Source organism: Eublepharis macularius, chromosome 11 (assembly GCF_028583425.1).
Source record: "Eublepharis macularius isolate TG4126 chromosome 11, MPM_Emac_v1.0, whole genome shotgun sequence".
NCBI lineage: Eukaryota > Metazoa > Chordata > Lepidosauria > Squamata > Eublepharidae > Eublepharis > Eublepharis macularius.
The window spans coordinates 26,924,919-26,938,304 of NC_072800.1; the positions used below are offsets into that span (position 1 = coordinate 26,924,919).

The 13,386-nt window shown below is 42.5% G+C and overlaps 1 protein-coding gene across 2 annotated transcripts in view; it reads right to left on the reverse strand.

The window, feature by feature from the left end:
* Positions 1-8,339: 8,339 nt before the first annotated feature.
* Positions 8,340-13,386, reverse strand: part of NPSR1 (neuropeptide S receptor 1) — a 104,269-nt gene continuing 99,222 nt past the window's right edge. The window contains exons 8-9 of one of the 2 annotated variants that reach the window (XM_054991891.1): positions 10,157-10,331; positions 8,340-8,427 (exon numbers count right to left, since the gene is read on the reverse strand). In XM_054991891.1, the coding sequence (XP_054847866.1) occupies positions 8,340-8,427; positions 10,157-10,331 (263 nt within the window). Of the gene's footprint in view, positions 8,428-10,150; positions 10,332-13,386 lie in introns of both variants that reach the window. The other variant, XM_054991889.1, reaches the window with a different exon arrangement.

Here is a 13,386-nt window from a genome sequence, read left to right on the forward strand (position 1 = left end):
TACCCACCAAATTTGCAGGGGACACAGTCCTCACTGTCCTCCGAAGACCCCCCAAATTTCAGAGAGATTGCATCCTGGGAAAGCCATGATCCATGGGTCTTTCCCTTTGTTGTCATTTTCTCTTCACAGTGGCAAAAACAGGACTCTCTGGTGGAAGCTACTTTGGGGGTTACAAACTGACCTTCCCAATGTCCAATACCCACCAAATTTGCAGGGGACATAGTCCTCACTTCCCTCCAAAGACCCCCAAGTTTCAGAGAGATTGCACCCCGTAAAAGCCATGATGCATGTGTCTCCCCCTTTGTTGTCATTTTCTCTTCACAGTGGCAAAAATGAGACTCTCTGCTGGAAGTACTTTGAAGGGTTAAAGGGAGAAGGAAAGCCAGAAGGAGTTCAGACAGAGTTCAGTCCCTGCCGTTGCCAGGGGAATTGATTGAAAGGCCCCAGACTGTCTGGCTTGATGAATGGCTGAAAAAGGCAACCAAAGATGCTAGCAATGACCACTTTAGAATGGAGCCTCACGAACGGCTTGTTCACGAACAGACAAACGGGCTGTTCGAGGGTTTTTTCTGTTCGTAGTGCTGTTCGTGCCCATGTCTTGTAACCATTGATCCTGCCATTTAAGTCATTCCCACATGAGCACAAGTATCTTCTTCCTCAGTATGAACTGCAATACATCAATTTTGCTGCACTGTATCTCTCTCTACTTATTGTGAAAGCTGATTTACACATGCAAGACAATCATGAGAATGAGGTTGTAATATGTTGAGAATGAACCGAACAACTTATATTATTTATTTACTTTCTTCATTTGTACCCCACTTTTCTCCCCAATGGGAACTTACATTGTTCTCCTCTCTTCCATTTTATCTTCACAACAACCCTGTAAAGTAAGTTAAGCAGAGACTGTGTGACTGTCCCAAGGCCACCCAGCAAGCTTTCATGGCAGAGTGGGGGATTCGAACCTGGGTCTCCAAGCTTCTAGCCTGACACTCTAACCATTACCCATACCGGCTCTCACTGACTGCAGGTGGAGGTTCACTTTGTGGAATGCTTCCCTATGTTTTTTTAAAAAAAATTTATTGGGTGAGTATAATATAAATGTTTACATTTTCCAAATCTGCCCTTTCTTAATCTATTCCCCCACCCTTTCCCTCCCCCCTCTCTATTATAGACTTCCAACAGCTTTCCAACCCAATGTCTAACACTACTCTATTTAATATTATTTGATTATTTAGCAAATAAATTGTTCTCTTAACTCAATAACTATTTCACATCATTGTCAATATTTCCCCCTTGTAATGATCACTATCTCCCTCCTTAATCAAAAACTAAAAATTGTCTAATAACCACATCTCCCCTTTTACGTCCCACTTTCTTTCTATATATTGTTTCAGTTTCCCCCAGTCTTTAAAAAATTCCTCTGGATTTTGTTCTCTTCGTTTTCTTGTTAATTTGTCCATTTCAGCCATATGTAGTAGTTTTTGTATCCAATTCTCAACAGATGGCACTTCTTGTGTCTTCCATACTTGAGCATACAATATTCTTGCCGCCGTTGTCATATAAAATACTAGTGTTCTGTCTTGCGGATTAATTCCGTCTAAGTTCAAGTCCAGCAAAAGCAGTTCTGGATTTTTATTTATTTGAAATTGTGAACTTTGAGACATGGCTTCTGTAATATTCCTCCAGAACTGCTTTGCAACATCACAAGTCCACCACATATGATAAAATGAACCTTCATGTTTCTTACATTTCCAACATTTATCAGACATTTGGTTATTTCCATATGCTATTTTCTTCGGCGTTAGGTACCATCTGTACATCATCTTATACACATTTTCTTTGATATTAGTACATGTTGATATCTTTAAGGTGTTCTTCCACAAGTGTTCTCACGCCTCCATTGTTATATCTCTATTACAGTTTATGGCCCATTTCACCATTTGCACTTTAACTGTTTCATCTTCTGTGTACCATCTTAACAGGACCTTATAGACTTTAGATATCTTTCCCCCCCCATCTTGCAATATGCTTTCTTCCAGTTCAGAATTTTTCAGTTTAAATCCAGATTTCAAACGATCCGAATCATATAAGTCTTTAATCTGTCTGGAATGCTTCCCTATGTTAAATGCCCCCTGCAAACAGAAAACCCGCACAACACACAAAGAGAGCCAGTGGAAATTTTCTTCCTACTGCACTAGTATTCTCTCTCTCTCTCTCTTTTTTAATGTGAAAGGGCATTCAAAACTGGAATTTATCACTGCAGTCTGAAAAGGTACAGTCCATTCCTCTGCCTTATTCTCCCGTATATGTAAAGCTGTCCAGGGACGCTGGTAAGAACGAACCTTTAGCAGAGGTACATGAGAGGAGAACTCGGCTGGAGCCTCTGTTCTAAAATACTGAAAGGACAGGGAACAAAGAGAACTTCTGCAGTATATCCATTTGAGATTGTGCTGATGGGAAGTTCTTGAGGAACATTTGCCTTTCCTGGGGTCCCCAAACATGTTGATCCTACTGGCCCTTTCAGAAATTGGAGACTGTAGTAGGTGCCATCACAAACTGGCTGCCACAGGGACAGAGCCTATCACAAAATGTTATGAGGTTTCACATAATGGTGGAAGGCTCCAAACCAGTTGTCCTCCTATGACCAATCAGCTGCTTCCAAATGGGACCTCTTTGCAGATGCAAAGGTAATGCCTCCTGGGATCTCTGAAATCCTAAGGAGGCATATGAAAGCTGGGGTCAGCTCTTTGCTTTGGGAGAAATATGCTGTTTGTTTCCATTTGCAAGAACAGAAGTGAGACATTTCCAAGCTCCAACAGAATTTGTTGGCTGAGGATGCAGAGCTATAATTCACTGCCTGGGATTAGCCCAGCATTTTGCTAATCAGTCAGATGGTAGGAAATGACTTGAAGTTCCCTGCTTGTTTTTTCCCCTTATCCCCAAGAGTTGAGAAACAAGTGGACGCCAGGAAACACATATGTGGATGGCACATTGGGAATCACTGGCTTATCTTTACTATATAAGCCAACCTGGTGGTCAAGATCTCTTTGTGTAAATGCATCTTGACTTTGGATATGCCATTAATAAGAGGGGTTATATGCAAGTGGAAAATATATCTGTCCATTGAATTAGTGACTGGTAGTCCTGAATTTGAAACATGTGTAAGATCAAATGTACTGAGAAATGCTTGAGGCTTGTAAGTATTCTGGGTTAAGCCATGTTTATTATTGACCTTTTTTGCAATTCAGAAGCAGGTGGACTATAGATCCCTCTTCAAACACAGGCAAAGGATCTGAAAGCAGCGGTATTGGAGCTGGAGCAGAATGGATGCACATCAAAGCCAGATGCGAGTTTAAGGAAACTGTCATAGGCCACATTGGAAGCCTGGAAATTGACCAGAGGAATTAAAATGTATAGACTGGGTAATCATTCATTCAGTTTTATAAATACAGAGGCATTTGCTTATATTATTGAAGGACCTTCTGATTATATGTTTATCTCTTGGATATTTGACACTCCATACATTCTTCAATTATCACACAAAGGACAGCCCTTTGTTGCTCAGAAATGCTCTTAAGGTTGTTTTAACAGATTTTGGCATTCTCATGCACATAGAAGGCCCATTCCTGAAGGAAGGCCGAGTCCCTCCTTTCTATGGAGCCTTCAAACGTGGCCTTTTTTTGTAAATGCATTGCAAAAAGCTTAGGCTCCATTTTTCATTGATATATTGTATGGAAGTCTGAAAGTTTTCCAAGGCAGAAAGGTAGAATTGGGCATCAGAAAAAGCTGTAATACCTTCTAAGAGAAATAAACTGGCTAGCTGGTGTCTGACTGTGCTTTTCAAAAGCAGGGAAACAGAGAGTGAAGAGAGAGAGAGGCTCATTAAATCAGAAATCCTGGCGAATGTTTAAATGTGAGCTATACACTGCAAACTGGGCTGTTTTCACACTGCTTACTGGCTATGGAACATTGTGCCAAGCTCCCGGAATGACAGTGTCTTCCTGGCACGATTTCACGTGAGAGTTCTTGCGTGAAATCGCGCCAGGAAGATGCTGTCATTCCAGGAGCTTGGCGTGATGTTCCATGGCCAGTAAGCAGTGTGAGAACAGCCGTTATGTTCTCAGAAGTGGGACTTACTGTCAACTGATTGTACATGAGTAAATCAACTTACTGACCACGGGGGTGAATCCAACCATCTTCCAAGGAGAACTGTCCTCCAACGAAAGAACCACATAAATTAGAGGAAAGCTCTTCAGGTTAGAGGATGTCATAATTGAAGAAGAAGAAATCTTCAAATGCCAGGTGCAAGTCTGTTGTTGTTAGGGAAAGAGGAGATGTTTTTTTTTTGTAACAGTATGGAAGAAGCAATGTAAGTATGCTTCAAAACTGTAGCCCATTTCTGGATAGCTCCTTACAAACCCCTTGCAAATGATTTCTGGTCTTCAGCAATGATCAAGAAGCAGAATTCCATCTCCATCTCCTCAGAAAAATAAAACCATTATCCTAATTCCCAGTGAAACTGGAATGCTATGGGCTAATATATATGTGACACTCAGGTATGTGTAATTTTACAAATGTTATAAAATGAAACTGCCAGTTCTCCAAAAATCTCTTCACATGTGGTTACGTATAGCCCATCTGATAACCTCAAGGGGTCTTCAGTCAAATGGTCCATATAGACTTGGAGGGCATCAGATAAGAAGCACAACCCACTAGACCCATCCTAAAAATAAACTTTATGCTCAAGAATAGAAAACACAGAAATCTTTCCTGTAATGAGAAAGGAGCCTTATAAATATGTCATACGTGATGAGCTGACTAAAATGCTTGCTTATATCATCAGAAAATATCCAGAGCAGTTATAAAAAGCCACATGCTCATCTTTATTTTGTTTCCTCTTTTCTTTTTTTAGAAAAGAACATTTGTATTTTTATAAGTAAGTTTTTTTAAAAAAATGTTTGTCTTTGAAAACTGTGTCTTGTTCCAATTTTTCTGCTGTACATGGGAAATCTAGGACAAATTATGGAGTGTATAGTTTCATTTTGCAGAAAGCAAGATGGCTGGACAAAGGTTTGTTTTTTTTTAATTTCTGTTTTGTTTTGTTTTAAAGTATAAGCCATACAAACATTTTCAGCATGTATCACTTGACACAGAAAAGCAAACCTTATGTCAGGAGAATTAAAAAGCATATTGAAATGTGATAAAAACAAAAAACAACAGATTTACAAACTGAGAGAGAATGGTGCCTTTCAACATACTGGAATGGGCTTTATGACAAAAATAACATTCACATTAAAATAATTTGCCCAGCAGCTGAATTCAACGTAGAGGCATTTGTTTTCAAGAACGGGGGAACTAAGGAAAGAGGATTCCCTGAGAGACTGTGGAGGAGGATGCCAAGGGTAATGGCCTCCACCAGGGCAAATCATACCCACCTTGGGTGTCGTGTGGATTACTGCTTGCCTCATGGATCAGGCCCTCATGTAGGAGTCTCTGTGCTCCTTCTGTATGCTCCTGGTGACCACTGGGAGGTACATGATCTGCGTATTCTAGGCATATTTCCATAGTATTTGCATATCACTTTCAAGAGTGTGGAGGCTGCCAACCCACAGCTGGTGAATATGTGCATAGTCCCCAGATCTTGGACCTAATCTCCCCACTGGAGGGGGGAGAACATCTTGATTCTTCTTGACAAGAAAACCTATGATTTTTTTAAAAATGTTGAATTTCTACTTCTTGTACTTCCTTTTTTGTTTGCCAGCACCCTTTTATGCCCATGGCTCAAAGAAACCCGTGTTGATTTCAGAGCCTGCTGAAATTTTCAGAACAAACGGATCTGTAACAAAACTACCTTGATTAAGATAACCTTAACCCGACATAAATCATTTTTTCCCAGTAGGCTGATAGCTTGCTTTGCTAGCTGTGACCAAAAGCACAACACCCACAGACAGGCATGCTTTGTTATATGTGTCTGGTGCAATAAGTGTTAAGCCCAGGGCTTTTTTCCAGCTGGAACGCAGTGGAACGGAGTACCGGAACTTCTTGAAAATGGTCACATGGCTGGTGGCCCCACCCCCTGATCTCCAGACAGAGGGGAGTTTAGATTGCCCTCCGCGCCGCTTGGCAGTGCGGAGGGCAATCTAAACTCCCCTCTGTCTGGAGATCAGGGGGCGGGGCCACCAGCCATGTGACCGTTTTCTCTGAGGGCAACCCACTGAGTTCCACCACCTCTTTTCCCAGAAGAAAAGCCCTGGTTAAGCCTTCTTCTAAGCGTCTCCCTGTAAGTACAGTATGTATTTCCATACTCAGTCAGTATGGTGACATATAAGCCTGCCCCGTTGAGGACTTGGTAAAGCCGCAGGATAAAAGCCTGAAATAGGAATGAGCAAGAACAACGCTGCATGCACTTGTACTGTGAATTAAAGCTTCATCCAAGGCCAAGGACACTTTCATACATAGGACCCGAGCTCCAAGGGACATCAGAAAGCTTTACAATGTCAAATAAGAGCCAGAAAAATGGTCAGGCAGGGAAGAATAGCTTCTAGGTCCTGTATAATATCATCCATAGCTTTCAACAGAGAGCTCTGACGAAGCCATTCTTTCAACCCAGAGCATCCACACACGTATTGGCTTTAGGGAACATTCCAGAGATATTTATTATCAAGAGGTGCAAGGAACCTCTAGGTACCCTTAGTTTGTTATATGTTCAACTTTAAAAATGTGAACTCTGTTTTAAGACAATGTTAATCTTGGTCTAGTAATGAGTAACCTCATCAATGGCAATATAGTAGGTGATAAACAGTTTGATAGTTACATCTCCTGTATTATTGGAATGGTTTGTTGTTCATTTTATTAAATTAGTCTCTAGGTCTACCATGCTGAGTTTTTTTGCTGGGGGGGGGGAGTTAAGTTAAACAGGCAGTGTACCCATATGTAAGTCCATGGTGGGACTGCTGTTTGAGTTCTCTTTCCACTGGCTAATGTTCTCTGTCTTGTCTCCTAACTTTACCAGGCAGGGGCAGAAGATCAGCAGCCTGCTTCCGTCTGCTATGTTTTGGAGGCTTTGTATGGAAGTTTACATGTTTGCCAGCTGAATCTGGGCATGTTTTAGTAAGCTAAATCTTTCTTTCATTTTAGTCTGTCCTAAACTTGAGTCCTTCTGAATCGATTATAGCCACCCTTATAACAGAAGATATAAAGTGCAGTCCTATGCAGAGTACACTTTTGAAGCCTGTTGACTTCAGTGGACTCAGAGGTCACACTGCTTAGATTACACTGTAAGTCTCTGAATATGACTTCCAATAACTTTCCACCCCACTGCTCTGGGGCTCTCTATCCAGTATAAAGTTACAAGGAATTAAGGAATATAACCATAAAGGGTCACAGCCAGCAAAAAGGAATGGAGACAGTTAATGCTGATGTATAAATATTTGTTTTCCTTCTCTAAGAGACTCTGCTCAGAATTTGGATGGGAGACCACCAAGGAAGGCCAGGGTTGCTATGCAGAGGCAGGCAATGGCAAACCACGTTTGAACGTCTCATGCCTTGAAAACCCCAGCAGAGGTTGCCATAAGTTGGCTGTGACTTGATGGCACATGCAATCAAACATGTACACTTGCACATGAGACTATTAAGCAAAGAGTGTCGGTGATAGCAATTCAAAATATTTTGACATGGGATGGGGTGTGTGTGTGTCCATTTTTGGAAATAGGGGTTTGAAGGGCAGGGACATGTGGGGATGCACAGCATGCACCAAGATGTCACTTCTGGAAACCATAGAGTTTCCAATTATTCCTAGAGCTACCTAATGTCACTTCCAGTTTTTCATAAAAATGATACCATTATGTATGCAATGCTGACTTTTTAAAAGAAATTCTGCTGCTGCTTGGAGCTGCATTGGGCAACCCAGGTTGCTGGCAGGAGGCCTCCCGTTTCAAAACACTACATGGAAAGAAGAAAAAGGCTCTCATTTATACCCTCTCCTCGTCACACAAACCACTTTTTCATTTAGGTGTCAGCATATACACAATGAGCAGTATGGTACCATACAGAAATCAGACATCTTTTTTTTTAACAAATGGAATGTCATATCGATAAAAGCTTTTTACACTGAGAAATACCACATGGCTGCACATTACAATGTGTTTGAAAAGAAAGGAGTATCTCCAAACCTGGGTTAACCTTGAAAACTCAGCTTCCTTCTGGGTAGAATGTATGTAGGCCACAAAGGTGTACGATGAATTGTTGTCCACTTCCACCGTCCCCACCCCAAATACATAGATTTCTGAATTTTTGCTACTGCCTCTTTGAAGCAATACAGTCTTTGTTGTCAGATACTAAATGTATTCTGGATTGGAGAGGACCTGCAACTCTTGTCTTTCCGTTCTTTCTCTGAAAGTTCCCAAGGTTCCGGATCCTCTTTGCCTAGGAAACATAAAAATATTAATATGAATTCCACCACAGAAATCCCACTTAGAAGGGTGGGGAAGTGCTCATTCCTGAAGTAAATTCATATATCATTTGTTTGTTTCTTTAGATATTTATGCTCCGTTTTTCTCCCAGGTGGGCACCCAAAGCATTCAGAAGTTCCCCTTCTATGGTGTGGTTGCTTTCACTGGCTGAACCTAAACCAGGTTCTTATTTAGTAGAGATAGTTTGATGTAGAGCCAGTTTGGTGTAGTGGTTAAGAGTGCAGGACTCTAATCTGGAGAACCGGGTTTGATTCCCCACTCCTCCACTTGAAGCCAGCTGGGTGACCTTCAGTCAGTCACAGATCTTCAGAGCTCCCTCAGCCTCACCCGCTTCACAGAGTGACTATTGTTGTGGAGATGATAATGACATACATTTAGTCGTCCTAAAGGGCAGTATATAAATCAAATGTTGTTGTTGTTATTGTCTCCCATTTAACTCCCTGTGGTGGAAATGACATGCTCTTGACTAGACTGTAACAATTTGGTCAACATAGTTCCATTCTATTTTAAGGACCCAAACTTCACCTATTCCATTGTAAGCAACCTCTCAATGGTATGTAAATATGTTTCTGCGGGGACACATCTTTTCATAAGGTAGCCACAGGTGTGTCAAGTGAACAGGCAGAAAGCCAATTCTCCTCCATCAACATGATTTCTGAAAATCTCATTTGCTTCCTTTTCTCTGACAGGCCAGTGCTTTCCCCTCGCTGACTAAAGAGCCTGACATGACTGAATAAACTTGCAGAGGGGGGCCTATGAGATTTAAAAAAAGAACCTCCCCTCACCAGATCTGAGAGAAGAGACTTCCAGCTGGGACTAGATTACTATGGAGCAGGGCTTTTTTCCAGCAGGAACGCGGTGGAACAGAGTTCTGGAACCTCTTGAAAATGGTCACATGGCCAGTGGCCCCACCCCCTGATCTCCAGACAGAGGAGAGTTTAGATTGCCCTCTGCGCCGCTCAGTGGCGCGGAGGACAATCTAAACTCCCCTCTGTCTGGAGATAAGGGGGCGGGGCCACCATCCATGTGACCATTTTCTCCGAGGGCAACCCACTGAGTTCCACCACCTCTTTTCCCAGAAAAAAAAGCCCTGCTATGGAGTAAGCTTTCTATTCTTCTTCTTTGTTCTGGGATGGATGGAATAGTAGTCCCCTCCCCTGCCCCTCAAACCTAATGTTCAGAGAAATGGCTTGGGGGAAAAGAAGACTTCTGGGAACTATATAAGGGTTGGGGCCCCACCATGCATACAACACTGAGGGCCAGTAAGTATAAGAAGGCATTTGCCATAGGACTCTTACAATTAAAAAAAAAAACTTTAAATGCTTTTTGCTAGTTTTAAAGGCATTTCCTTCTTTTTAAATGCAACAGCTTCCTGAAATAAATTGAGGTTTACCGTTTTTTTATCACAGTAATGAGACTTGGGAATTTTCAGTCAATACCTGCTTTTTACACCAGTCAGGTACATTTGTGCCAGAATGATAGACCCAGATAACACTGAGGTTCTTTTTTCAGTATTCAAGTGGCTGGAACAGCTAGGTAATGGCAGCCTACCAACATTTTTGTAGAGATTTGAGAAATGCAGGGGGTGGAAGGCAGGAGGGCTAGGGGAAAAGCTCTCTCTTTTCTCTCCCTTACCTCCCCCCGTGTTCCTGACACAATAGTTAGAAAAAAAATACCTGAACGATGAGCAAATAGTGTTGCTAAAGACACAGTATATGATGGGGTTGATGGCACTGTTTAAAGCTGGTAGGTTTTGAATAATTGCTGCTGCATAGAAGCGTTCTTTGGTCTCAGGGAGGACGCTGAAGTTGTCCAGGATATCAAAGAGAAAGTAAGGACTCCAGCAGAGCACAAATGCTGCAAGAAATCAAGGGAGACTTTGAAACTTATCCCAGTTGTTTAATCGGATAAGTAGCCCTGGGAGATCTGAGCAACATTGGCTTGGCCACTCTTGCAAAGATCCTGTTGAGCTCTGCTAAAAAAGGAGAAATATGGCTAGCCCATCTTTAGAAGCTGACCTAAACCTTTGCAGCACAATTCTCTGCAGAATTAGATGTGCCTTAGCCACAACTCTGCATAGGATCAGGCCATGCATGGATGACATTTTGAAAATTGTAACAGCCTCTTTGAGTGGTCGACAGTTCTTAAACAAACAACCCTGCTTTCTACACTTAAAACCTCAAAGGAATTCCAACATCTGCTTGCGGACCTTGGGGAAGGTAGAAACTGCACGATGCAGGCATAGTAAAACTCTGCAAGGCTCTTCTGCAAAGGCGCAGGAATGCTCAAATGTAGCTGCTTCTTTTGGGCATCCCATCTACTGAGACCTTTTAATTTAACTTAACTTAATTTTACTTTATTTATTTATAGTCCACCTTTCTCACTAATACCCAAGACAGATCACACAGTGCAAGTCAATAAGAACAACCACTAGGACGTTCAGTGAACAAATTCAATAGAGTATGAGTTGTAGAAATTTGAAACAGGCATAAATCAAAAAAACAAGGATGAAACACTGATGAAACAAAGCATAAGTAATTAAACACGACATCTTTATCTAAACTACCCAGTAGGAGTATATCTACACCAACAGACAGTACCCAGCAGAGCAATCTACAGATCCTGTCTGTATTGAAGTCATCTCTCTGAGCCATTTCTTACAGCACAACCCTATTATCTGAGTTAAAAAGCCCTCCTGAATACTTCAGTTTTACATAGTTTGAGAAAAGCCAGGAGACGGGGAGCTTTCCTGACCTGTTCTGGCAGGCCATTATATAAGTTAGGGGCTACCACGGAGACAAAATGTGCATAGGCAGTTGTTGATTTTACTCAATTGCAGGGTAGTATCTGAAATGAGTGCCACATCTTCTCCCTTAAATACTGGTCTGGGGAGGAGAAAGCACACATGTGGTGGTGCAAGCACATGCCAGCTCTCTAGTGGTACTATCAGAGTTAACAGTTTCAATTAGACTGGCCTAGATAGCCCAAGGGCCACCTGAGCTGGATGTGACCCCCCCATTTTGTTGGGTGGGGGGGCTTTTGGGTCACAGTGAGTGGTCCTTTTGCCTCGGCTCCAGCAGCTGCAGGGGGTCCTGGGATGGCTGTGTCTACCGCCAGAGCAAGGTTCCCTTGAACACCTCCCTGGCAGGGCAAACCTGAGCGTGGTTCTTGCTGGGACAGCCCCTTCATCTGCATAGAGGGATCTTTTTGCAGTGTGTGTGGGGGTCAGGGTCAGGGAATAGACCACCCTCTTGCCCCCATATGGGCATACCTGGGTGGGAAATGCCAGTCCTGTCTAGAGGGCTGCATGATACCAGCAAAGGAAGGGGAATAGAGATGTCAATGGGCAGCGCGGATCATGGCTTGCACATTAGCTGCGCCTTTGCTTGCCCCCATGCACCTGTCACGAGGGCCATGCAGCAATTGGGGGGATGCTGATGGGGTTGGCAGGGGAACAGCAGGACGGGCACTTTTGGCAGTGGCCTTGCTGGGTTCAGCTGCTGGTGTAGCTTTCCTGCAAAAGTCCTTGGGGGGCGGACGAATGATGCTGCAGGTACACCAGTGCATAGGTACCAGTGGCACAGCAGGCTTTAGGATTGCACTGCCCATTTCCCATCAGCAGAATTTAACTTTCCTGTCTCCCCCCCCCCCCCCGCATGACAGCCCACTAATTTTTATATAATGCCTTTTCTGGGGGACAGGAGAGCCTGAGGAAAGTCTCGGGGGGGGGGGTCTGGAGTGGGAAGAGGGAAATTGCTAATTTATTCTGGATTGAACCATTTGTCTAAATTACTTTCAAATGAATAATTAATCAACTGATGTAAAACGAATCTCTCAACGATAAAAAAGCAAAGGATTTTATTAAGCTCCTTTTAAATACTCAATATAGAGACCTCTCTGTCTGTTCTGGGAAATGACAGTGACACAGAGTCTGAATACAGATGCATACGGTTTGTTTTATTAAATGCTACTAGCATTACATTACATTTATTAAATGCTTTTAGCATTATATTAAAACCCCATTTTAACCCACTATAAATTTACCTATTTACATAGTCCTTAATTCAATTAACACTTTCAGAATTAAGTAAGCAAATTTGGTAAGGCTTCTCCTGTATACTGGCAAAATGCTGAAAAGGATTTTGTATAATATGGCAATATAAAACACCAGTGCAGCTTAGTGATAGAACGGTTGGGCTGCAATTCACTACTCTTCTGGTTTGACTCCCGCTAGTGCCATGAGCTCAATAGGTGGCCCTGGGTAAGCCATTCCTCTCAGCCCCAGCTCCCCAGCTGTTTTGTGAGAATAATAATAACACTGACTTTGTTCACCGCACTGAGTGGATCACTAATCTGGACAGAGTATAGAAAAATGGCCCTGCTGCACAGGGAAATGGAATATTAATATTACAGTAAATTAGAATAGAAAGGACACCACATGATGGTGTTGGCAAGCAGAGAATCAAAGAGCCTGTTGTCCCGGAGGGGGTGTTTTCATTGTTGCAAAATTGAGCATCAGCAGTTTGTGGGAAGGGCTCATCTACAGCGCACCAGGCTAAACATAAGGACCTGCGAGGCTGCCTCTCAGTTATGACTCAGCAGAAGCATCTCTTCACCTTTCGCTTTCATATTTTGGGTTCAAGCGTAAAAGGACACAGGCGCAGAGGGAGACCTAAACAATAGATGGAAGGAAAAAATTGTTCCTGAATTGTACAGCTTCAGACTTCAGATGGGGGATTATGTTGAATGCACCTTTCTCTACATATGTATTAATGTTCATTAGTCCTCTGCATTTGAATGGGGCTTTCGATAATGGAGCCTGACACCTGTGTCAGCATTCAGGAGCCCTCCATGAGGTAAATAACAAATAAAACATTCCACAGGCTGCCTGAAAAACCAGCCAGTCTACAAT